This window comes from Dryas octopetala, chromosome 4 (genome assembly GCF_963921425.1).
Source record: "Dryas octopetala chromosome 4, drDryOcto1.1, whole genome shotgun sequence".
In the NCBI taxonomy this organism is placed as follows: Eukaryota; Viridiplantae; Streptophyta; class Magnoliopsida; order Rosales; family Rosaceae; genus Dryas; species Dryas octopetala.
The window spans coordinates 24,147,889-24,172,261 of record NC_141369.1 but is presented as its reverse complement, the minus strand read 5'-3'; the positions used below and the strand labels follow the sequence as shown (position 1 = coordinate 24,172,261).

General features: G+C 37.7%; 4 protein-coding genes and 1 non-coding gene across 6 annotated transcripts; 3 read left to right on the top strand and 2 right to left on the bottom strand.

Moving 5' to 3' along the window:
• The first annotated feature begins 2,475 nt into the window (after nucleotides 1–2,475).
• On the top strand, nucleotides 2,476–10,149 carry LOC147288606 (plasma membrane ATPase 1-like). Of its 2 annotated transcripts, XM_086239136.1 has the most exons (22): nucleotides 2,476–2,555; nucleotides 3,543–3,604; nucleotides 3,709–3,828; nucleotides 3,955–4,053; nucleotides 4,244–4,381; nucleotides 4,546–4,680; nucleotides 4,777–4,956; nucleotides 5,073–5,279; nucleotides 5,388–5,507; nucleotides 5,587–5,706; nucleotides 5,814–5,936; nucleotides 7,440–7,544; nucleotides 7,651–7,795; nucleotides 7,900–8,064; nucleotides 8,219–8,457; nucleotides 8,576–8,608; nucleotides 8,716–8,797; nucleotides 8,902–9,062; nucleotides 9,157–9,342; nucleotides 9,429–9,611; nucleotides 9,697–9,875; nucleotides 9,968–10,149. In XM_086239136.1, the coding sequence occupies exons 2-22, from the start codon at nucleotides 3,551–3,553 to the stop codon at nucleotides 10,062–10,064; spliced, it is 2,871 nt and encodes a 956-aa protein (XP_086095262.1). In that variant the 5' UTR covers nucleotides 2,476–2,555; nucleotides 3,543–3,550; the 3' UTR covers nucleotides 10,065–10,149. The 2 variants fall into 2 exon arrangements, with proteins under 2 accessions (XP_086095262.1, XP_086095263.1); XM_086239137.1 differs by lacking the exon at nucleotides 2,476–2,555 and having other exon boundaries at nucleotides 3,229–3,604; nucleotides 8,902–9,092.
• Nucleotides 10,150–10,286: 137 nt separating this feature from the next.
• TRX2 (thioredoxin 2) lies at nucleotides 10,287–11,069 on the bottom strand. The gene is made up of 3 exons (XM_086239138.1): nucleotides 10,865–11,069; nucleotides 10,642–10,764; nucleotides 10,287–10,549 (listed from the first exon to the last, which is right to left on the bottom strand). Exons 1-3 carry the CDS (start codon nucleotides 11,006–11,008, stop codon nucleotides 10,415–10,417), a joined length of 402 nt encoding a protein of 133 aa, XP_086095264.1. The 5' UTR covers nucleotides 11,009–11,069; the 3' UTR covers nucleotides 10,287–10,414.
• A 1,233-nt stretch (nucleotides 11,070–12,302) lies between these two features.
• Nucleotides 12,303–15,284, bottom strand: LOC147288604 (NADH dehydrogenase ubiquinone complex I, assembly factor-like protein (DUF185)). The gene is made up of 10 exons (XM_086240295.1): nucleotides 14,964–15,284; nucleotides 14,814–14,875; nucleotides 14,580–14,723; nucleotides 14,358–14,468; nucleotides 14,055–14,250; nucleotides 13,501–13,559; nucleotides 13,354–13,406; nucleotides 13,037–13,259; nucleotides 12,825–12,933; nucleotides 12,303–12,723 (listed from the first exon to the last, which is right to left on the bottom strand). Exons 1-10 carry the CDS (start codon nucleotides 15,184–15,186, stop codon nucleotides 12,464–12,466), a joined length of 1,440 nt encoding a protein of 479 aa, XP_086096421.1. The 5' UTR covers nucleotides 15,187–15,284; the 3' UTR covers nucleotides 12,303–12,463.
• A 75-nt stretch (nucleotides 15,285–15,359) lies between these two features.
• TRNAA-AGC (transfer RNA alanine (anticodon AGC)) lies at nucleotides 15,360–15,432 on the top strand. Its single transcript has one exon. It is a non-coding gene; the product is annotated as a tRNA-Ala (tRNA).
• Nucleotides 15,433–17,117: 1,685 nt separating this feature from the next.
• LOC147288602 (protein CLP1 homolog) lies at nucleotides 17,118–20,370 on the top strand. The gene is made up of 10 exons (XM_086241256.1): nucleotides 17,118–17,349; nucleotides 17,488–17,556; nucleotides 17,651–17,746; nucleotides 18,082–18,323; nucleotides 18,516–18,654; nucleotides 18,781–18,837; nucleotides 19,109–19,243; nucleotides 19,349–19,584; nucleotides 19,861–19,905; nucleotides 19,996–20,370. The coding sequence occupies exons 1-10, from the start codon at nucleotides 17,173–17,175 to the stop codon at nucleotides 20,081–20,083; spliced, it is 1,284 nt and encodes a 427-aa protein (XP_086097382.1). The 5' UTR covers nucleotides 17,118–17,172; the 3' UTR covers nucleotides 20,084–20,370.
• Nucleotides 20,371–24,373: the final 4,003 nt, after the last annotated feature.

Sequence of the window (24,373 nt, the reverse complement as noted above, 5' to 3'; positions counted from 1 at the left end):
AAAAGTGGTAACCACGATTTAAAGGTGGGGAGCAGCATGTTCCTCATTGTTCATCCTAATTTAATCTCACCAACCTCAGCAATGCAGGTGTAATGTGGAATTATATGAGAGGAAAAAGGTGGGCCAGAGTGGGGAGAAAGATGGGGATAAGCCCATAAAGGGTTTCAGATGATGCCAGCCCTACCAAAATACCCTATCTAACCAGAATAATCTCAGCCCTTAAATTAAAGTATGTTTATATGTATCAATAATATAAAAGAGAGCTGCTATTTGCATACCTTTTTTTTTTTTTTTTCTTTTTGCACATCCCTATAATTTAATTTGTGAATTTACTTAATTAACACAAAAGGAAAAGACATTAAAGGACAACCCTTACACACCTATCAACTTAGACAAAAAAAAAAAAAACACACACACACACACACCACCTCTACCCGACCCACACCTTCCTCCTTCCCCCTCCATCACCGGACCACCTCCCTCCGAATGGCTTGTGCCGAATGGCCTGTGATGAGGAGGTGGTGCTACGGGGGAAGAGAGAGAAAAGGAGGAGGGTGGTGTGGGGAGGGAAGGAGGTGGTGAGTGAAGGGAAGATGGGCTGGGTGGGTCGGGTGAAACGAGGGGAGGGAGGGAGGTGGTGCTGCATGCGGGGAGGAGAGAGAGAGATGGAGGTGGTCTGGTGAGGGGGGATTGGGTGTTTTTATTTTTTTGGTCTGAGGTTGTCCAGAGAGGGAAGGGGAGGGAGCTGGGTGGGTTGGTGAAGGGGTGTATTTTTTATTTTTTGTCTGAGTTGATTGGGGGTGTGTTGGGTGATGAGTTGTGGTGAAAAATTTTGTGAAAATAAATAAAATAAGGATATTATGGTAATTGAGAGGGGTGTGTATTTGAAAAAATTTAATTGTGAGAGGAGTGTGAGGGTGTAAAATGAGAAAAAGTGTGAAAATTGTATGCAAAAAAAAAAAAAAAAGTGTGCAAATAGCAGCTCTCATATAAAATTATCTCACTCATAGAATTGAGGGAAAAGGCTCCGGCCAAAAACAAAAGATTCGGGGAAAGGGAGAAACAAAAAATCACGTACAAATTAGACTAACTAGCCTTTTAGCATGCGCCTAGCACGTGTCAATTGTAACTTCTCACCACTCTTTCCACATTTTAAGGTGGTAGAGTGTCTTTTTTATTTTTTAAATTTATTTTAATGATTGCATTTTACAATTATACTCTTATTTATTAGGTTTTTTTTATGTAACTGTCTTGTTGAACGAATGATATTTTAGACAATTCCATTTTTGGTGAAGTCTGTAACATCAAACCTCTTCTTTTGGCTTTATAATAGTAAAAATTAATTATTAGTTTAGTGATATTTTTCTCTGCAATGTTAGAGAAGTCTCAAGTTTAAATATTCTTTCTCCGAATAAGAAAAAAAATCACACCCTCTTACTTTCCCTTATGAAGACAATTTAGTTCTTCTTTATGCTAGGCATAATTTGTTGAATTAATTCTATAATTTCTTCAGTGGCAATCATCGGATGGCAAGTATTTGCCATCATCACCATGGTCCTGGTCGTGGTAATCTTATCTGTAACATATGGAGTGGGTTGCATTGCATTGCACGATGATTTCTTTCACGTATTTACCAGTTCATTCCTTAATATGGTATTCCTGGAAATTAGGTCTTTATCTATATTCCATAGATTGGTATTGAATTACCCTTTTTATGATTTATCTACCGAATCGAATATTCGTGAAAAAGAGATTGGTTACACTTTTTTTTGGTCGAAAGAGATTGGTTACACAAATTGTGAAATAAAGTGTTGTGACAAATTAAGGTGGGGGAAGAATGGATAGAGCACTAATTTACGGTATAAGAATCCTTGACTAGAGCTTAACTATTATGCATTTCACAACCAGGTGCGAACAATGGTATCGTATCTGATTTTCTTTTCTTTCTTTTTTCTGTAACTTCCACTGATTTATTACTAACTTTTCATCAATTTATGCTTTATCTTAAGAATATGGATGAAGAGAGTGAAATCAATTTTCAATCCCCAGTTTACACGTGTCATACTTTTAATTGTTTACTCTTTTAAAAGATTACTGAAAGAAACTTGTATGTGAAGGGAAGGTTACAAGAAAAATAAGCAAATATGTAGTGGGTACTTTGAGTGGAAGTGTGAATAAAATTTCCTTGCGTCTCTTAGATGGCTACATGTTGGTCAAAACACGTGTAAATGCTGGAGAGGAAGGTACGAGGTAGCAATAACAAGTAGATACATACATGTAGTTTTTGTTAAGCCACTCTTCAACTACTTCCAAGCTAACAAACAAGTTGGATAAGGGAATTAAACGTCACCGTCTGATGGTTTCTTGGAAGAAACATTTTCCTATACAAACATCACCTACCTAATGTAATGTTACCCAAATAGGAAAAACAGAAGGGTAATTACACAATTTTCTGCACAAAACGAAGAGGATGAAGTAGAAAGAAGAAGAGAGGAGAAAGACAAAGAAGATGGCACAATTTTCTCACTGACTCCTCTTTCATCGTCTTGTAGAGGGTAGGATTCTCATCCCCTACTTTGAATTCAAATCGAAATATAATATTAGCATAAAAAGAAAAGCGGTCAGAAAAATACAACATTTATATAGAACGTCACAAAATGCTAGAAGCTTCTCTCACGTCTCGTATTATGATTTATACAATTGCATCTCAATGACTCTCCAATTGACATCCACCAAAAATGCATAAATGACTTCTTCTTTTTTTAGTTTTTCTTATGTGCTATTAGAACACAGTCTTCTGATCATTTGAGAAGATTATACTTGGTCATACCCACCACTTCATTCAAAAGTTAAATCAACAAATTGAAAAAGAACAATGGTGGAAAGATTTTTCTAGAATGGTTTAGAGGTCTCTTCCATGTTCCATCCTTTCTTTGTTTCTTTCTTTCTCTGGCATATCAATGGTAGTAGGATTACGTCAACATCAAACAGGTTTTAGTGACTACAAGCTTTACCATTCAGCAAAGACTACAATGGAAATAGACGGTAGCAGAGAGTATTGTTTGAATTTACCTAAAAAAAGAGAAAAACAAAAATTCCATGGAGCCAAACATTCCATTAGAATAATTAAAAGGAGTGCCCCAATCACGAGATACACAACAACATTAAAAACCTGTACTATGCACCTGTACCACTGTACGGTAATTTTCTCTTAAATAAAATGAAAAAATTAATAATAACCAAAAAAAATTAACAATTTGGAAGTCCTTTATAGAAGCTAGTCAGCCAAGTACATGATATCTTCTTCGAGCTGTTAATCCGCACTAAGGGACAATTCCTACAAACAGATGCCGCTTCAAATATCTTAAGAGAGAGAGAGAGAGAGAGAGAGAGAGTGAAAAAATCAGGGCATGATTATAAACAGAGTTGCAGTTACTGAGAAAGAGAGTTCTCTGTTTTCTCTTTGATTTCTCTGTCTTCTGTTTTATGGTTGTGTGATATCTACTTCTACTCCATCTTTTATATGATCTGAAAATCAATAGGTTGAGAGATGGATGGCAAAGCTGAGGCTTTAGATGCTGTGTTGAAGGAAGCTGTGGATTTGGTACCAAAACAGAGCAACCCATCACTCTGTTTTTCAAATTCGAATATTTTTACTGAGAATTACTTTTGGGTTTGGTTTGAATTCTTTTAACTCTTCAATTGCAGGAGAACGTGCCTCTTGAAGAGGTTTTTCAGACCTTGAGGTGTAACAAACATGGGCTCACATCTGAGGCTGCTCAGCAAAGGTTGGCCATTTTTGGGTACAACAAGCTTGAGGAGAAGAAGGTACTACTTTTTTTCATTTTCTGGAATTATTTTCCATGGTAACGAAGAGAGCTGAAGTCTAAACTGCTTGTTAATATTTTTCCCTTTTCGGGATTTTGGTTGTTTGTGTATTGTTGGGTTATACAGGAAAGTAAGGTTTTGAAGTTTCTGGGATTTATGTGGAACCCTCTCTCATGGGTGATGGAAGCTGCAGCTATCATGGCCATTGCACTTGCCAATGGAGGAGTGAGTACCCTTTTTTTTTTAATTTCAATAACTTCTTGGGTTTTTCTCTGTCTAGTTGTTGAGCAAAATTGGTAAAGAAAGAAACTGAAAAGGAAATTCTGGCTATGTTTTCCATCACCTGCATATTGGAAAAGATTTATTGACTGTTTTTTAAAAAACAGAACTAACCAGTTTAGTTTTGGTTTTGCAGGGAAAGCCCCCTGATTGGCAAGATTTTGTTGGGATCATTACTCTGCTTATTATCAATTCAACTATAAGTTTTATAGAAGAGAACAACGCGGGAAATGCTGCCGCTGCTCTCATGGCCCATCTCGCCCCCAAAGCCAAGGTATTTAGCAGAATAGCCTATGCTTGTGTTAGCTTTGATCTTTTAAGTGTATCTATTTAGAGTTGTTTATAGTTTCTATAACATAGGGTGTTGATTTTGTATGTAAATATATCAGTGTAATACAATGGTTGTCTTAGTACCATTCTTGTTTCATGTGATTTCAGGTCTTTCGAGATGGGAGGTGGATTGAGGAGGATGCATCCATTCTTGTTCCTGGTGATATAATCAGTATTAAGCTTGGGGACATTATTCCAGCAGATGCTCGTCTCCTTGACGGCGATCCATTGAAAATTGATCAGGTGCTTTGGCAACCCCATTGTTCACTTTGCTGATTTAAGGTTGATTTGATCGAGTGGAGCTAATTTTACTTAATTCTTTGTATTTGGTCTTTGCAGTCTGCACTTACCGGCGAGTCACTTCCTGTGACAAAAGGCACTGGTGACAGTGTGTATTCCGGTTCTACATGCAAACAGGGAGAGATTGAAGCAGTAGTAATTGCCACGGGTGTTCATACCTTTTTCGGTAAGGCTGCTCACCTTGTTGATACCACGAATCAACAGGGCCACTTTCAAAAGGTAAGCATATGCTAACATGGATTTCTTTGTCCAAACATGAAACTGAAGAAATAAAAATGATTGAAGATAAAAGAATGGGAAAGAAAACTAAAGAGTTTAATGCATATGCTATGTAGGTCTTGACTGCTATTGGGAATTTCTGTATATGCTCTATTGCCGTGGGAATGATTGTAGAGATCATAGTCATGTACCCAATTCAACGCCGGAAATACCGCCCAGGAATTGACAATCTGCTGGTGCTACTTATCGGAGGAATTCCCATTGCTATGCCCACAGTTTTATCTGTGACAATGGCTATTGGTTCTCATCGCTTATCTCAGCAGGTCAGTTATAATAAGTTTTCAATGTCATTGGCGTGCCAATTAAACTTATCAAGGTTCGATAGGAGCTGGTATTCTGCATATCTCAAAGAAAATAGTTAAATACTGCAGGGTGCTATAACTAAAAGAATGACAGCAATTGAAGAAATGGCAGGCATGGATGTCCTTTGCAGTGACAAAACTGGAACTCTGACATTGAATAAGCTTTCAGTTGACAAGAACCTTTTAGAGGTTGGTTGCTGTTGTTGGCTTCTTAACTTGCTGTATTGTAATACCTGTTCCAACTCCTTTCCTGGATTTATATGTTTAGGTCTTTGCTAAAGGGGTGGATGCAGATACTGTTGTTCTAATGGCAGCTCGAGCCTCCCGAGTGGAAAATCAAGATGCAATAGATGCCGCTATTGTGGGAATGTTGGCTGATCCAAAGGAGGTATATATATATATTAATACAATTATACAAATGCAAAAGTAACAAATGTTGGTATTTGTTTTTCCATGTGTTACGCTTACTTGTTTCTTCTTTGGCCTGCAAAATAGGCGAGAGCCAGCATTCAAGAGGTGCACTTCCTTCCATTCAACCCAACAGATAAGCGAACAGCTCTAACATATATTGACAGTCAAGGTAAGATGCATCGCGTCAGCAAAGGTGCACCAGAGCAGGTATGATCATCAGCTATTATCTGTCTATTTTAATGGTTTTGGTTAGGGGTGGGCATTAGGACCGAAAATACCGAAACCATCCCATTCCGTGCCATTCCGTATCATTTGGTCCCATCCCGTTTTTTTTTTTTCAATCCCGTACCGATCCCGTCCCGTACCGATCTTAAACGGGATGGGATCGGTCCTGAAGGTTCAATACCGGGATGATCCCGTCCCGTACCGAAGAATTAAAAATTTAATTATTTAATAATTTAATGGGCCCAAATAGGCAAATATCACTAAACCTATTTTATTTTTTAACTTTCAGTCTTTCACCCAAAAACCCAACCCACACCCGCTCACGGCCCAATGGCCCAAGACTCCCAAATGGCCTAACAGGCTAACAATCCTAATTCAGTAACCTATTTCCTAAATGCCTGAAATGAAATCTGAATCACCTCACCTGATCCCTAAAATTCGAAAACACTCAAACAGACTACAGTAATCCACTAATCCCCAATTCTGAAATCTGAATCACTCTCACAGTTTCACTCTCTCAGACTTCAGAGACTCCTCCCAGCGGCCACTCGCCCTCGCAGCTCGACCCTCTCCCAGCAGCCACTCTCCCTCAGTCCCTCGCATCCCACTTCAGATTCAGACGAAGTGCCTCTCGACGAAGTGTCTCTCGCATCCCAACCCTCGAAGCCGTCGCCGTCTCTCGTCGTTGCCGTCGACACAGCCTCTCTCCCCTCGCCGTCGCCACAGCCTCTGGTCATCGAGTCGCATCGCACCACTGCGCGTCGCACCACTGGCAGCCTCTCTCCCCTCGCCGTTGCCATAGCCTCTGGTCATCGAGGCACCAGCTTCTGTCGCCGTCGCCATAGCCTCTGGCCATCGCACCAGGCACGAGCTTCCGTCGCCGTCGCACCAATTCAGTTTTTTTTTTTAGTTTGGGATGTAATAAGTCATAAGGCTTAATTATGTTTTTTAGTTTGGATTTGGTAAATAAGCCATGAGACTTAATTGTGATTTACTGATTTATGAGTTTATGTTTGAACTTTGAAACTTTGAATATTTGAATTGTTGAAGTTTATGTTGTATTGTTGTTTTTTTGAATTGTTGAATAATTGGTTGAATTGTTGAAGTCTTGAAGATGAATTTTCAATTTTGAATAAAAACAGTTTATTACTTGAATTCTTGTTTTGTTTGTATAGTTGAATAAAAATAGGTTATGTTTATTGTTTACAGGTTATTATTTGAAGATGAATTTTGAATAAAAATTGAATAATTAATTTTTTATTATTTTTTTGTTTGGGATCGGGATGGTACCGAACCCGTACCGAATCACTTTGGTACGGGACGAGATGGTACCATAATCCCAAACCTCCATCCCATCCCGTACCGATCCCGAACTCAAATCATGAGATGGGAACGGGATGAGGTAAGTCCCATCCCCCTCCATTCCGTGCCCACCCCTAGTTTTGGTGCTATTGTAGTAATTCATACCTGTGATTTGATTATTAGATTTTGAATCTTGTACACAATAAATCAGAGATAGAACGTAGAGTTCACACCGTGATTGATAAATTTGCGGAGCGAGGATTACGATCCCTAGCAGTAGCATACCAGGTAACATTAAGTGGGTTATCATGTCATCTTTCTTCTCATGTCTACCTTATATTATATAGTTAACGTTCTTATGGCTATTTTGGCCCTTTTACCATTTTATCCACAGGAAGTTCCAGATGGAAGGAAGGAGAGCCAAGGAGGGCCTTGGCAATTTATTGGCCTCATGCCTCTGTTTGACCCACCAAGACACGATAGTGCAGAGACAATTAGAAGAGCATTGAATCTCGGGGTAAATGTTAAGATGATTACAGGTGCATCTCCTTTAATCTTACTACAGTTTTTGTATTTTAATCTGACTTTTTTCTCATCAATTTGATTGGTATATGATCTGCTTTCCCCTTTCATTTGCAATCAGGTGATCAACTGGCAATAGCAAAGGAGACAGGTCGCCGTCTGGGTATGGGAACCAACATGTATCCTTCATCAACTCTGTTAGGCCAGAATAAAGATGAGTCAATTGCTGCTTTGCCAGTTGACGAACTTATTGAAAAAGCTGATGGATTTGCTGGTGTTTTCCCTGGTACTCTCTCCATTCCCTTTCGTTTCAGATTTGCTCAAGCAAATCTGCTTCAGCTGCTAATATATGCAGGACAAAGATGCTCTATTGCTTTGGTGGATTTTGGAGCCTATTTCTTCCATTCTTTGTGCTTAGTCATCTGGACTCTTTCCTGCAGAGCACAAGTATGAAATCGTGAAACGATTGCAAGCCAGAAAGCATATATGTGGAATGACTGGTGACGGAGTTAACGATGCTCCTGCTCTTAAAAAAGCTGATATCGGAATAGCAGTCGCCGATGCAACTGATGCAGCTCGTAGTGCTTCCGACATTGTCTTGACAGAACCTGGCCTAAGTGTCATCATAAGTGCTGTACTAACTAGTCGGGCAATTTTCCAGAGAATGAAAAATTACACGGTGAGCCTGTGTTCTGATTATGCCAATGCTCAAAATTAGCTAGTAATTGTTTTGGTCAAGCTGTTTCACCAACCCAAAACCCCAACCGCATGCATAATTGGTTTATTTCTTGTTGCAGATATATGCTGTTTCCATTACAATCCGTATTGTGGTAAGTTGTTTTGAAACAATCAATTTCTTTTCTTGCACATTTGGCATAGCGTCTTTATGGCTTCTACATTCAACTGAGTTGAGTCCACTTAATTTCTTCTGTCACAGCTTGGTTTCATGTTACTAGCACTCATATGGCAGTTCGACTTCCCACCCTTCATGGTGCTGATTATTGCTATTCTTAATGATGGTTAGTAGTATTCGTCTGATATAGTTTCAAAGTAATTTATGACTCAGAAAACAGCTTTGTTCAATTTACATCAACTCCTTCAACGTGTATGTATGGCATTGCAGGTACAATCATGACGATATCAAAGGATCGGGTGAAACCATCTCCTCTGCCAGATACCTGGAAACTAGCAGAGATCTTTGCGACTGGAATCATCCTTGGTGGTTACTTGGCTATGATGACAGTCATTTTCTTTTGGGCAGCATACAAGACAGACTTCTTCCCTGTAACTCTTTTTTTGGGTGCTTTTGGCGATGTGATTAGGGTATTCTCTGGTTGGAACTAGTAGCTGGGCTAACACTTATATTTGTTATTTTCAGCGTACATTTGGGGTTTCAAGCCTTCAGAGAAAGGATGAGGATGACCTCAGGAAGCTTGCCTCTGCAGTGTACCTGCAAGTGAGTACCATCAGTCAGGCCCTCATATTCGTCACACGAGCGCGGAGTTGGTCTTTTGTCGAGCGTCCTGGTCTGTTACTTGTAGCAGCTTTTGTTATTGCTCAGCTGGTGAGTGAAATATTTGCTTTTTGCTTGCAAATTCTGATTATATGGGTGCTTCAACATCCTTGGTTTTCAATCTTCTTGTTGAGCAGATTGCTACGCTAATCGCTGTGTATGCGAATTGGAGTTTTGCTGCAATTGAGGGAATTGGATGGGGGTGGGCTGGCGTGGTTTGGCTATACAACCTCATCTTCTATTTCCCACTTGATTTTATCAAGTTCATCACCCGATATGCCTTGAGTGGGAGAGCTTGGGATCTCATAATTGAGCAAAGGGTGTGTGATGATATTAATGGAGTAGAACTATTTGGTGAAGTTAGTTCCCCTCACACTTTTTGTTTTGGAACTCTGCGTTTTGCAGACTGCCTTCACAAGGAAGAAGGATTTCGGGAAGGAAGAACGGGAGCTTAAATGGGCACATGCACAAAGGACCCTCCATGGGCTGCACCCACCGGACGCCAAGATGTTCAGCGAGCGCACAAGTTATACAGAACTTAATCAGATGGCTGAAGAGGCAAAAAGACGAGCTGAAATTGCCAGGTACGACAAACTTTGTTTGACCCTTTATTTTCTCTATGAATTTATAATCAGATAGGTAGACAGATAAATTGATTGGTAAGGTTTTGTTGCAGACTGAGGGAATTGCAAACCCTGAAAGGGCATATGGAATCAGTGGTGAGACTAAAGGGCCTGGACATAGACACAATTCAGCAAGCATATACCGTCTGAGATTTGAATGAAAATGATTCCCCTTTTCAAATTTCAACTCCGCATGAATATTATGCATGAGTATTGGGTAGCATAGTTAGGCAGCTTTATAGTTTGTAATATATACTATCACAAAGATGAACAGCAAACTTGATTGTGATTTGGGGTTTTCAGTTTTACTACAGCTAGCTGTTTGATATATATATATATATATATATATATATATATATAACTAATGTTGAAAAAGATAAGGTTGTTTGATCAATCTATGAAATGAAAAGAAACAAAGTTGAAAGTTGAAACTGCAAATGTAAAACCCAAATTGAAAGACTGAAACAGCTAGCTAGCTAGCGAGAGAGCTCATCTTGGACTTAGAGTGAGTGGTACTTCTCAATCTTCTTCTGAAGCTCATCTTTTTTGGCACCAACCACCCGATCAACTTCCTTCCCCTTCTTCAAAAGCACAAAGGTCGGCATTGCCTGAACCCCAAATTCCTTTGCCACATCCTGTTTCAAAAGCCAATTAAAGAAGAAACAATAATGGATATCAATTAATCTGTCGCAAATTGAAATTGAGATTAACAAATGAAGGGACGTACAGATAACTCATCGACGTCGATCTTGGCGAAGTCGACGTCAGTGAACTTGGCGGCCATGGCGTGGATGGCCGGCTCTATGAACCTGCAGGGCCCGCACCAAGACGCCGAGAAATCTATCACCAGCTTCACAAATGTAATCCAAAAATCAGATCCCTAATCCAATCCAAGTAAATATTTGACAAATTAGAAAGAAAAAGAGGTTTCTTTGAAGTCAAACCAGTACCAGTTGGGAAGACTCTTTGGAGGAGTTGAAGTGAAGCTGCCATCTTGCCGATGAGTGAAACGACATCACCCGAGAATCCTCCGCCGCCGTAGACGACGCCTCCGCCGCCGATCCTCCAACCAGCTGTGACAGAATTGATCCCATTCTTTCTCTCTCTGTCTTTCGCTCGTCTCTACTCAACACCTACCAACTGCTGCCAAGTCCCTTTATTTATGTCAGTCAGTCACTCAATGTCAAACGACCGTCTATTGACGATGACGACACCGTCTATATTTATTCACGATCATGTTCTCTTGTCTCGGTGTCATTGATAACAAAGAATAATTTGTCAACAGCTCCTCTACCTCTATCCTAATTGCCAATTGAGCCACTCGTAACTCGTTGATGTGGGCTTCCTATGTACCCACAATGAATTTGTTTTTTTAAACCAAAACGGCAAAACTACTTAAAACTTCTAATAATTTTTATAAAAAAAAACCTCAGAAGTGCGTCTGTATTATTATTTTTTAACGTATAAAAACAAAAATACGTTGACAACTTGACAAACACACGTTTTTCTCTGATGGCAATGAAGTTACCGATCAATCGATCAGCTACTGCAAATCTGCAATGCAATGACACTTGCAAGTGCACTTTCAGTGCAAAATTTATTTTTCTTATTTCCTACTTTCTATGTGTTTTGGATTCTTTTGAAATGTATTTAAATGTCTGTGTGATTTAATAAAGAGTGCTACTATTCCCACTCTCATTTTTTATTTCTCCACCCACTTTATTTTATTACATTTTAATAAAAATTTAAAAATATGAATATTATTTTCCCACCCCTATAATCCCCATACTACCCTGATGTTGTAATCCAACCCGCTTATACTCACTAATAACATACAACCATTCAATCATTGTTCTTATCTTACCTTATCTTGAGGTGCGTTTTGTTGGTTGGCTTTGGATCTCAGATCTTCAGCACACTCACTCACACAAACTCTGTAATTACAAGCATTTAGTTAGTTTTTATCTCCAATTCAGTGAAAATGATGATACGCATAAAGCCAATACAATAGAGGGTGTAACATGGTTACAAATCCAACAGAAAATGTGGGAAGTCATCATGCCTTAAAAACTGAGGAAATTGCTTAAAGCTTTTGACAAATACTTTGACTGGAGAGAGTTCATGATATATAGAAGAGTATAGTATGGAATACTTAAAAGTGGGCAGCCTAAAATAAAGACCCTTTCAGGATTCTTAAAGCTCACATCCATTAGGACTAAAACTGAAGAGAATGCTGTTGATTGAGTTCTTCGTTTTTAATTCATGGATTAATTGAGTTGAGGACAAAAATCTAGGATTATTTTTTTTTTATCCTGGATCCTTAAATGTCAAATCTATGAGTTTTAACTTTTAAGAACTGGAGGCACCGCAAACAATATAAAACAAAAAAACTTGAAATTTCCACCCGGAAAATTAAATAACAATCCCTATCTATGGCACTTTAATTTTCAGAGTGAAAAAATACATGAACCTGAACCTTAAAGTTGGCTTATTCTACCATTAAATTCTAATGTACACGCAACAAATGTCATCCAAATGCTCCAGTTTCACTAAAATGGAACTGGAGCACCTTGTTTCTTCTTCACAATAGCCATTGCCAAATACCTTGTACCCATTCCAATGGGCACCTGTTCATCAGGCCCCTCCCAGAAGGGGGCCTCACCTTCGCCAACCAGACGCCAATATCCACTCCTTAGAGACTCGTATTGTTCCTCTGTACAGTTCTGTAATAATGCTTCCACTCGGAAATTTATCCCAAGAGAACCAAGGAACTGAGACTGAGTAATTGGGCCATGAACAGACACATCTCCTGTAAAAAATATTAAAATGAAGCTAAATATATCTTCACTATTCACTTTGACCCAATTTGTGGAAATATATTACTATAAAAAAAACACTGAGATGGTGCACCTGAAACTTCCTTAGCAGAGTGTTTGATGGAAGTAAAATCAACATATGCACTAAGATCAGCAGATCCTGGATCATCCAGAATGTCTACAAATTTATGTTTCCGAATGGCCTTCAACGAATGAACTATTGCCAAAGTTAGAAAGACAACCAACCGTTTGCATGACTCGCATCTTGAAAAGACTACTAAAACTAGCAATGGCAAGGCAACAGACCTGCAGACTATCTGAGACTACTCCATTCTGACCATAATCAATTATAAGAGCTCCACCTCCATCAGAAGCAATTCTTTCAGCAATAGTTTGAGTCAACTCCATTGCTTTGGGGCAAACCTCAATCTGCTCAAGCTTTGCTATTTCTTCATTTCCAGCCCATTTGCAGCGTTTTGCCAGATAAAGAGTTGCTGGTGTAGGCTGGGCAGAAAGAACAAAACGAAACCTAAACAATATATATGAGTATTTAATCATGCAAGTCTACTGTAAAAGAAATCTGCAATAGACTAATTCTGTAAGACTTGATATTGCATCCTTACGTTGAATCTTCTGCAACATCGACCATTTTCTCACACCAGCCGCGAGAAGCCCTCTGTACAAAAAAAATTAAGAAATGAGATTAAAAGCATAAGAGAATATTCATAGAATGAGCATTTAAAGTTATAGGTTATAAATGGACCAGACACCTGAAATTGATGAACTGGTAAAGCGTCATAAAACTCGTGAGCTATGATGATAGATGGCACTGGCATGACAATGAAGAAAATTAGATTAGAAAGCAACTGTACAGGGAAGAAAACAAGCTGTCACATTCCAGCTTCTAAGTTCAAAGATAGAATACAATAATTTACCATCCTAATAATACTGTACAAATATTAAAGAACTCTATTGTTTGGGGTCAGAATGACCACATCATAATAAGGGATTGACTACTATAAACTTATCAACATGATCATTATATTCAGCATTGCAATATTAAACATGATATATGTAAATCGGTGTCAATGCTAGGTAATTGAACAGAACGTGAAGGTGAAAAATCATGTCGTAAAAAGTAAAGAAACATAATGTATCTATGAGAATCTATAAAATGTCCTGTTTGCTTCTCATGCAAAGAAGTTGTTGCATAAACACAAATTAGAGATCTTTTCGTTCAATTGTTAACACACTGTCACACACACACACATAAAAGCAAGCTTGTATTTCTTGGAATATTATCAATAAGAACATAACCACATACATCCTGCAGGAACTTGCTCCAATGTGGCATGCCATGATACAGGAGTTTTAGCCAATGTGCTTACAGTCCTTTTGTCAGCCATAACCTCTTCATCTACACATTTCAGGGTCTGGTGCTGAAGCTTCTGCAACGTAGGACTGCACTCTACCATGTGTATATTCAACGATTTGGTGAAGTTGTTAAATTTTGAGGCACCCTACGCAACAAAGTAAGTAAAGAAAACAAAAAGAAAATGAAGGCATACTGTATTTCCATTTCTATAGCATTAAACAACAGATTCAAATAAGTAGAGCCTTTTCATACACGAAGAAGGTCAGCCATGAGAGTTCCTCTTCCTGGACCTAGCTCGACTAGGTTCACTCTTTCAGGCTGTCCCATTTGCTCCCAGAGAGACATTGCCCAAACACCAACCATCTAAATTCAAATCAGCAGTAGAAAAAATGACAAATTATTCTTCAAGAATCAATGTAAAGGAAATGCCAACTGAATTCAATAAATTAACAAGGAATTAAGAAAACTGGGTACCTCCCCAAACATCTGGCTCACTTCCGGAGAGGTTATGAAATCACCTTCTGCTCCAAACACATCTCGATTCATGTAGAACCCAGCTTTTGGGTTCGTCAAAACTTCCTCCATATACTCAGCAACTGAGATTGGCCCGCCACGGAACTGACCCAAAAAAGCACATTCACAACGCATTGTCACTCCGATAGCAATATTTTCTGTCATGCATATGAGAAAAGAAGAGAAGAAAGAGACCTTGATGATGTCTTTGAGGTGCTTGACGAGCTCAGAGTCCGAAGAAGGTTCATGGGAATGCTCTGCCATTAAAATAAAAACATAAAAAATAAAAACCCATTACTGAAAGCTAATTAGGGATGGAATATAAAATGGGGAAGTGGTTGTTACCAGGTGGGTTGTATAGGCCGGAGCGGTCGATGGTAATTGTGGCAGTGGGTTGAGTAGTGGCTTGGTCAGGGTCGTTCTCCAAGTGTTCGACGAAAGAACTGTGTGGGATTTGGGATGAAGAAAGTGAGCGATTGTGAAGCAAAGGAGCTGAAGATTGTGGGAAGACGTAGCCATTGGAAAGACGACGAGTCGTGGAAGCTTGTAGCAGAAGTCGTCTCAACATTTTGGGACGCTGGTCTCTGCGCAACTGGCGTGGAACTGGAACCAACAACTGAAGTTTTGAACTAGCTCAGCTCACCACGGCTCACGACGAGGTATGCAATGTGCAGCCTATGGCTAGAAATCAGACCGAATCTACAGAAACAAGTAATAATTTCAAGCTAAAATAACATATTCGGGGATGTAGCTCAGATGGTAGAGCGCTCGCTTAGCATGCGAGAGGTACGGGGATCGATACCCCGCATCTCCAATTGTCTTCAATTCTTTTTTTTTTTTTTTTTTTTTGGGTAGACTGGGCCACTGGGGCCTAACGGCCCAAAACCAAAAACAAACCAAAAACAGACTAACTAGGAAGTAGGAACTAAGCGATCCTTATAACAGCCCACGAAAACAAAGTGTCTGTAGTATAGTACAGTGTATATAGATTTATAAAGACTTTTGTAAATTTTTTTTAAGTGGTAGATTTTTACAGAATTTATAGATTTTCACACAGTTCTATGGATAGAGTTTATAGAAATCTTTAGAAATTCGTATGAGAGATATCAGATTTATAATGACTTTGAAATACACATAAAAGTCTTTCAAAATCTATTAAAATTCATCATTAAATGAATTCTATAAAATCAATGACTTTTTAAATACACATAGACTTTACAGACTTTTTAAAAGTCTTAATTAAATACCGCATAACTTTTATAGACTCCTTAAAATTCTTGATTGAATACATATAAACTTTTTTTAACTTTTTAAAAAATTTTAAAAATCTTAATTGAATATTACGTAACTTTTAAACTCTACAAAAAATCTTTTAAAATTCATATTAAATACACCCCATTTATTTTCAGTTTTGATCACTAATAAGTAATAACATTGAAGATGCATGTGCCTCAAATGGTACATGGGAATAGCTATTTCCCCATCCAATTTCATTGAATTGCAATTTAATTAGGATGAGCCAGAGTACAAGCGCATAGACTATGATTGTAGTAGTAGTAGTAGTAGTAGTAGTAGTAGTATATATGCATTAACACTCAGGCTTATTTGGTATTGAATTAGACTTTATACATTGTCCCACATGGGTCCAGCATACTTGTTATTGTTTTCATCAACACAAGAAGAGGACATCTGATGGCTGCTGCGGCAAAGACTGCATCCATTTTGGTCATCATGGATGTAGTAAGAATAGAAGAGCAACGCAGTGCTGGCAATGGCAGAAGCATATATTAAGACCGTCGCAATGAGGTTCATAAACAACCCAAATTGATATGCAAACCCCAACAGGATGGCGCTGGACAACCCCCAAAGTGTGAATTTCAACACCTCTTTCCTGAGCGATTTCTCGCCTTTGGGCAATCCGTTGTACACTGCATGACACTTGTCCAAGACAAAGTATGCCACGTAAACGGCCAGCACGAAAGCTATGACGGGGGTATCGCTGTGCTCGTATGCACGGTACATGGTTGTGAGGCAACAAATTGTGAGGTTGAAATAAACAAAGCAGGGGGTGAGGGTTCGTGTATGATTATCAGAAGTTGGCAACATCTTGCAATTCACGCAAGTGGTTTGTTTCAGTCCCTCGAGCAGAGCACTTGGGAAAAATGGTGCTGGTTGAGGGTTTGGTCTTGTGGGTTTGTCTTTATACTCTTATTTCAGTGTAAACAATCAAACATCTTGGATGATGCCCAGAAGTTACCACGAAATTATCGTATGAAGAATCCAATGGTATTGAAAGAACAGAGAAGCATCCAAGAAAGAGATCAAAAGGGAAATGCTTTTTGACTTTTGACTTCTGACAAAAAAAGGAATTGTGAACAATGGGCCAAACTGGGCCGTGGCTTCGGACATTCAGCCCAGAAAGAGGGAAGAAACGAAAACGGTGTCGTATGGTAGTGACCATCCAACTTCAGCCGTTGTTGTTCTTGAGGGTTGAACCCTGATAAAGAGTTGAGTTGAAAGTTGAAACCCCAAATAGCAAGAGTGAGAGTGAGGTATGGCATATGGGGGTGGAATAAGGCAGGTGAAATTGGAGCGAGAGAGCGAACTCAGAGTCGAAGTCGGCAACGACTCGCCTCTCAAGCTCCGCCTACTCACCGGCACCGCCGAGATCTTCGGCACCGAGCTCCCCCCTCAAATCTGGCTCACCTTCCCTCCCAGGCTCAAATTTGCCGTAACCTTCCTTTTCTTTTCTATTCCTTTCTTTTCTTTTTCTACAATTACATTACAAAATTTCATCTACTTGTTGTTTTTCTCATATAAAGTTGATGTTTTTTTTTTATTGCATTGTGTTGTGGATTGATTGTTAAAGGTTTTCACTTGGTATGGAGCCACAATTGAGATGGATGGCAGTACAGAAACTGATTACACTGCTGATGAGGTATTTAATTGGTTATCTGCTTTTGCTTTTTTGCTTGCAATATATCTGTAACAAATGAGAATGATGATGGTCTTTGCAATCTTTGACCTTTTAGACGCCAAATATCAGTTATGTAAATGTCCATGCCGTACTGGAAGTACGGCGAAACCGCGCCAAAACATCTTCGTCGGATGACTCCTCTCAGCCTCAGGTACTACTAGTTCACTTGGTTTTTTCTCTTACTTTGGCATATAAATGCAAAGGTTTCAATATTTGTGCTAATCAGTGTCTTTCTTTATTGAAAATAAGTATTGGGTCTTCAAGTGTGTGACACCTTAAATTTTCTATGAATAATTGGAATAAACTTATGGCACAAGTGCATTATTACAAGTGCATAATAATGCAAGTCCATTCAATAAAAATGCCTCTGTTGGTGTATGTTCAACTTGAAAGTTGAATCTTTGTGGCTCAGAAGTCAGCGCCAAGAATTATCGTAATCCTTTTGCTATGTGCATATTTGTTGCTTATAAGCGTCTTTGTGGTCAGGGCCCAAGGGTGATTGTTGTGGGACCTACAGATTCTGGGAAAAGTACCTTGTCAAAAATGCTTCTTAGTTGGGCAGCTAAACAGGGATGGAAACCTACTTTTGTCGACTTGGATATTGGACAAGGAGCTATAACAATTCCCGGATGCATTGCTGCTACTCCTATTGAAATGCCTATTGATCCAGTGGAAGGAGTTCCTCTCGAAATGCCCCTCGTTTATTTCTATGGGCACACAACTCCCAGGTAATTGATTGAGCATTTCCTGTCATTTGTATGGTTATTTCTAGACCTATCCTTTCATATCTTGCATTGATATACCTACGCAGTACCGTTAGAATAATTCTTGTATTGCCAATTTCTTTGGCTCTGATTAAACCTTGCATCAGTCATCAATGTTATTACTTGTTAAATCCTTTGAGATTTGTTGTTTTGCAGTAATAATGTAGATTTATACAAAGTGCTTGTAAAGGAGCTTGCTCAAATGCTAGAGAGACAATTTTCTGGCACTGCCGACTCTCGAGCTGCTGGAATGGTGATCAACACTATGGGATGGATAGAAGGTGCAGGCTATGAGGTATTTTAGGCTGTTTGTAACTTTGTACTACAGGGATGACCGTTGATTGATTTAGAAATGCTTTGGTTAATGTCATATATTTGAAATTTGTTTTTGATAGTTTCTTGTGTTGTATCTTTCTTGCAGTTGCTTCTTCATGCAATTGATACATTCAATGCCAATGTTGTCCTGGTTTTGGGTCAGGTATATCACTCAAGCTCGAATTTTATTTTCATGATTATATATCTTAGTGAATTATGCAAGCTTTTTTTTTTTTTTTTTTTTTTTTTTTTGTGAATCCGGAGCATCCTTGTTCTGTTCTCTTTGCTCTTTTTGATTGAGTCTATCACGAAGATTTCAAGTCTATGTTAGCTTTTAATAGATTATTGTTCCTAAAACATTTATAGTTTTTACAAATTGGTTTTATATCTAGGAATCCATGACATTACAGATATTTCTTTTAATTTCTGTGCAGGAAAAGCTTTGCAGCATGCTTAGAGATGTACTAAAGAACAAGCCCAATGTGGATGTTGTTAAACTTCAAAGATCGGGGGGAGTTGTATCTAGGAACAGCAAATTTCGTCAAAAATCCAGGAGTTTTAGGATAAGGGTAAATAGCACCTTTTAGGGTTAATTAGAAATATGTTGCCATTTTAATCCTTGTTTTATTTGCTCTCCTGATGACAAGGCTCATATACGCTGATATTTATGACAGGAATATTTTTATGGCCTTGCAAATGATCTCAGCCCACATTCAAATATCGCAAATTACAGCGATTTATCTGTCTTTCGAATTGGTGGTGGGCCACAGGCCCCACGTTCAGCTTTGCCAATTGGTGCAGAGCCTGCTGCAGACCCTACAAGATTGGTGCCTGTGAATATTAACCGGGATTTGCTCCATATGGTTCTCGCTGTTTCATTCGCCAAGGAGCCTGATCAAATTATTTCTAGGTAATCTCATAGCAATCTATCTGATTAAAAAAAGAATTGTAATGAATCAATAAGGTCAGTTTTGTTCATTGAACTTCACGTGAAATGGTGGATGCTTTTAATTCACCCCCTCACTCCCATGAGAATGAAAATATTGTGGTATATCTAGCTGGCTTTTCAATCTGTGAAGATGCGAATTTGACCATGACATAATGTATTTCAGAGTAGAATCCTTGGAGTCTTGAAAAACTAGAATGGGCACTCTTGTGGTTGCTGACCAATTTATTTTTTGTGCAGTAATGTTGCTGGGTTTATCTATGTCACAGACATTGACATTCAGAGGTTTGAATTCTGAGCTATACTGACTTGCTAGAAACACTAGTTGAATTCTGGTTTTGTTTGATCAAATCTAATTAAGTATATACATTTCAGGAAGACAATTACATACCTTGCACCATCTGCGGGTGAACTTCCAAGCAAATATTTGATTATGGGAACCTTGACATGGCTTGAAACATGAAGTTTTCAAACACTAAGTTCATGACTGAAAACCCCCCAATAGTTTATTAGGTCGATGGCTAGGGCTACTGATGAATGTACATTACTGAGTTATGTAAGGAGTATAAGACGTGAACTACCTAGCCTGGTCATTATTAGTTGATGAAAGAAAAAGGTCTGCAAGCATGTTCTAGTTTAATGATGTACTCACCTCTCGCAACCCAAATTAATGGGTTTTGTAATTCTGTATAGCTTACTCTTTTTGTTAATGAAATTTCAATGCAAACTGCATGCTTCCTGCCGGTGGAATTATTCATTATTGTGGTTTTGGAATTTCGATTTTGTGTACAGTGGTTCTGTTGCACCAAATATGAATGGTATTATATTATGCTAAATATATGGCACACGTGGTGACCGGTGAGAACTCCAAATTATTTAGGTTGTCTTCATCTTTCGTATTCCTTAATCTAAAACCTCTTCTCTGTCCTCAAAGGGGAAAAAGGAATAGTCCAAGTAGAGGTATCAACTTCAGTTAAATATACACAGAATTAGTAAAAACTAAAAAGGAATGCTATCCTATTCCTATCCGCGAGAGAGAGAGTAATTCTTTTAGAGCCTGTTTGGAAACTTGAATTTCATGGGGTGGATTTGGATTTGGAATCATTTTCAAATCCTCGTGTTAATTGGATTCAATTTAAGGAATGAATTTGGATTTGACCCAAATTCATAGTGAATTTTAGAGGCCTAAATCCATACATTTTAAATACCTTCTCAAATTAGGTATTTGAAATCCTACCACTCCACACTCTCTCACTCTCTCATCATCTCCGGCCACCATTATTGGCGACCACCACTGGCCACATTTCGGGCGACCTCTCCGGCCAACTTTCCGGCGACCCCTACGACCAACTTTTTCGGCAACCATACCGGCGAACTTTCTAGTATTAATTTCAATTCATTGGGTTTTCGTTTAGGTTTATTTTTTAAGTCCACATCTAGTCTTCCAACAATATTCTATGACTAGTCTATTGGAAGAGAAAAAAAATTCATGAATATAGTGTCTACACATCATTAATCTCCTATTGATGTTGAGATTACTTTAACTATTTTGACGAGGACGATTATATGCAAATGTGATTATGAAGGATGACAGAATATGGTAATTAAATCGAGCATAAAAAAAATCATTGGATTTCAGATGGATAAGATTATCTTTCAACAAAAATAATATTAATATTAATTTAACAAATAAATAATGATGTGTGCAAAATAATTTTGGCAAATTAAATTAGGACACATAGATCTGGTGTCCTAATATGGGCACAAAATTTTTTTCCATATGATATATCCTCCCATTCCGAAACGAAGGTGCAGTGCAATTGTTGTTGAGAGTTGAGGGCATGATGTCATGATGACTTGATAATGAGAGTTGAGGGCATGATGTCATGATGACCTGATAATGAATCACGCCTTTACATGAATTGATCATCATATAATATTGCTTACGTCCGAAACGCGTCTAAGACTCAAATCAGTCAATATAAATGTAGCCATCATAGTCTCTCAACGGACTCTCATTCCATTATTCCAAGTGTTCTATAATTTTGCTCCATCTCATAATTTTCTTATTTTGGTAGGTAATTCCAAGTGATCCATATTTATATATGGCTCCCATGTTCAAGCTCATAGCTCAGTGCTATAGTACCAGGCATGATATTCATGGTGATGGTCATGAATATGATATTTATGCCTCAGCAGTACTATGCATTCTTGACCAAGTTGATGATCATGGTGATGATGATGACGATCCAGACTATGACTATGCTCCAGCAGCATGCATTGATTGGGATGGTGATGATGATGACGATGATTTTGCTCCAGCAGCATGACCATCATGGCTACTCCATGATGTTCAAGGCGTGTGTACGTTAGTGGCCAAGCCTGTGTATGTACGGCTAGCTAATATCAAATGGTGTTTTGATTTATAGACGCGCGTTCTTTTGTTTTGGAAAAAAGAAAAAGAAACATATGTATTAGTTTTAAGTACGTGCTGCAACCAGTACGTGAATTCATGTTGATGTTGATCATGATTGATGGCTATTGCTTTTCATGATGAATACATAATAAGAGATCAAGTAATATTGTTAATTTATACAGACAGTGCAGTGGCGGATCTTAATTATATATATGGCTTAATTAAAACAAAGTTGCCTCTATTAATAAATTTTAAAATTTTCCTAAACTCTCGGATGAATTCTAAAAAATATTCTAGAAATTACCAAAAACCTGTTTTAGAGAATTATTTTGAGATTTTACAGAAATTCTAAAATTTTTTTAGAATTTATTTTATAGAGGAAAATCTAAGACCGAGAGGTCTTTTGGGTAGCAAGTATTCACGAGAAATGTATTATTAGTTTTTAGAAGACTAACAGTGTAGATCTCGTATTTTTTGAAGTTCGGGAGATTATCCTATGAATTTCTAAAAATTTTAGAGTATTTTAATTTTTAAGAAATAAATTTGGGCTTCCCAAATTTTTTGGAATTTTTTAGAGGAAAAATTGGTATTTTAACCCCATAGTAAATTAATACTAGTCAAGACGAGTCCATAAGAATTTTTCATATATTTTTCTGAGTTCGGAGCTATTTGTAATTAATTTTTAAAGTTTATAAAAATTAGAAAATACAAAAAAAAAATGTGACACGTGGTTCACATCAGCATTAACGACCAAGTCAACATTTTTAACGGTTTGAATAAGGTAAAATAGGACACAGATGTAAGTTACAGGTGGTAATCTGGAACAAAACAACTTTCAGGTGTCAATATAGGAATGAGTTACAATTTTGGGTGGTAAATCGATAATTAAGCCTTATATATGATGAGTGCTCTAAAGCTAACTAGTTAGTAAGTTAATATGAAACTAATTATATTTTTTGGCCCACCATATAACTAATCTCATAATCCGAACTGTCCATTTTTTAGGTCATATTTAAAAACTCATCATTGTAAAAAACAACTACATTAGAAATTATTTAGTCAACTAATTGTGATCAAATAAATAAACGATCAATGTTTTCGATAAAAGCATATAAATAATTGTTATCATAATCAAATGGTTATGATTTTCGATTTTGGAGATTTTTTGTTTAAATGATCTTTGAAGTAGGACCTAAAAAATGAATGGTTCGGATTTTGAAATTACATTGTGCAGTGAGCCCAACATGATGGTTAGCTTTGTATTAACTTGCTAATCAATTAGTTTTGGAGCATTTTTCTGTATGTATTATATATATATATTGTACATTTTAATTAATTAAGCACTCTTTTCATTAGCAAACCATGTATATATATATACAGGCTCCTTCTATTGAGGTATACCTCAACTTATTTATGTTGAGGTATGACCTTGTTGGGGCCCACACGAGTCGTTTTGTGGCGATCCGAACCGTTCGCAAGGATCATCTTTATTGATAGATCATCCTTGCAAAATATTAGTCAAATCCGAAATCATTTGTCTATCTAACTTTGATAAAACAAATGAACGGTTTCATCGAAACTATTTGGTTCGTCCATTTATTTGATCAAAGTTAGATAGGTAAATGATTTCCGATTTGGCTAATTTTTTGCAATGATGATCTATCAATGGAGATGTAAAAAATGAATGGTTCGGATTGACACAAAACGACTCGTGTGGACCCCAATAGGGTATACCTCAACATAAATAAGTTGAGGTATACCTCGATAGAAGGAGCCTGTATATATATATATATATATATATATGAAATTTTTTAACAAAAGTACTTTATTTATATCTCGTTTTGCAGTTGAGGATGTAACTTTCATTTTGTTCTAATTGATGATTTCAAATTATTGTTTGTCTCAATTAAGAATTTTTCGTCAAATTCGTAAAAAAAGTATACACATGCGGAGATCACGTAATATAAGGGCAAATTTGTCATCTCCATCATTATTAAAAAATAGGGTTAATTTCAATTCAGTGCCTCAAGTTTGCTTCAAATTTCAATTTAATATTTCATGTTTAAAATCTTGCAATATCATACCTCATTTTTTCAATTTGTTACAATGTCATATTTCTGTCAGTATGACTGTTAAGAAATCTATTAAATGCTGATGTGGCACTCCCACAATGCTGACTAGATGTCACATGGTCTGACAACATGACACGTCATGCCTAGTGGCATAAAAAATAATTTAAAAATAATTATGTGCCATGTTTCTAGATTTTTAATTATTTTTATGTCACGTGACATAACATGGCCTATTATTAGACCACGTGGAATCTAGTCATCATTG

Excerpts from the sequence above, each read along its gene's own strand:
- LOC147288606 (XM_086239137.1), top strand. The coding sequence starts at position 3,551 with ATGGATGGCAAAGCTGAGGCTTTAGATGCTGTGTTGAAGGAAGCTGTG. Across the intron at positions 4,957-5,072 it reads AACAGGGCCACTTTCAAAAG|GTCTTGACTGCTATTGGGAA; the intron begins GTAAGCATATGC and ends TATGCTATGTAG. Across the intron at positions 5,280-5,387 it reads CTCATCGCTTATCTCAGCAG|GGTGCTATAACTAAAAGAAT; the intron begins GTCAGTTATAAT and ends TAAATACTGCAG.
- TRX2 (XM_086239138.1), bottom strand. The coding sequence starts at position 11,008 with ATGGGATCAATTCTGTCACAGCTGGTTGGAGGATCGGCGGCGGAGGCG. Across the intron at positions 10,765-10,864 it reads CCAAAGAGTCTTCCCAACTG|CTGGTGATAGATTTCTCGGC; the intron begins GTACTGGTTTGA and ends ACATTTGTGAAG. Across the intron at positions 10,550-10,641 it reads TCGACGTCGATGAGTTATCT|GATGTGGCAAAGGAATTTGG; the intron begins GTACGTCCCTTC and ends CTTTTGAAACAG.
- LOC147288604 (XM_086240295.1), bottom strand. The coding sequence starts at position 15,186 with ATGTTGAGACGACTTCTGCTACAAGCTTCCACGACTCGTCGTCTTTCC. Across the intron at positions 14,469-14,579 it reads TGAGCCAGATGTTTGGGGAG|ATGGTTGGTGTTTGGGCAAT; the intron begins GTACCCAGTTTT and ends ATTTGAATTTAG. Across the intron at positions 13,260-13,353 it reads GATGTTGCAGAAGATTCAAC|GTTTCGTTTTGTTCTTTCTG; the intron begins GTAAGGATGCAA and ends TATATTGTTTAG.
- LOC147288602 (XM_086241256.1), top strand. The coding sequence starts at position 17,173 with ATGGCATATGGGGGTGGAATAAGGCAGGTGAAATTGGAGCGAGAGAGC. Across the intron at positions 17,557-17,650 it reads CTGATTACACTGCTGATGAG|ACGCCAAATATCAGTTATGT; the intron begins GTATTTAATTGG and ends TTGACCTTTTAG. Across the intron at positions 19,585-19,860 it reads CCTGATCAAATTATTTCTAG|TAATGTTGCTGGGTTTATCT; the intron begins GTAATCTCATAG and ends TTTTTTGTGCAG.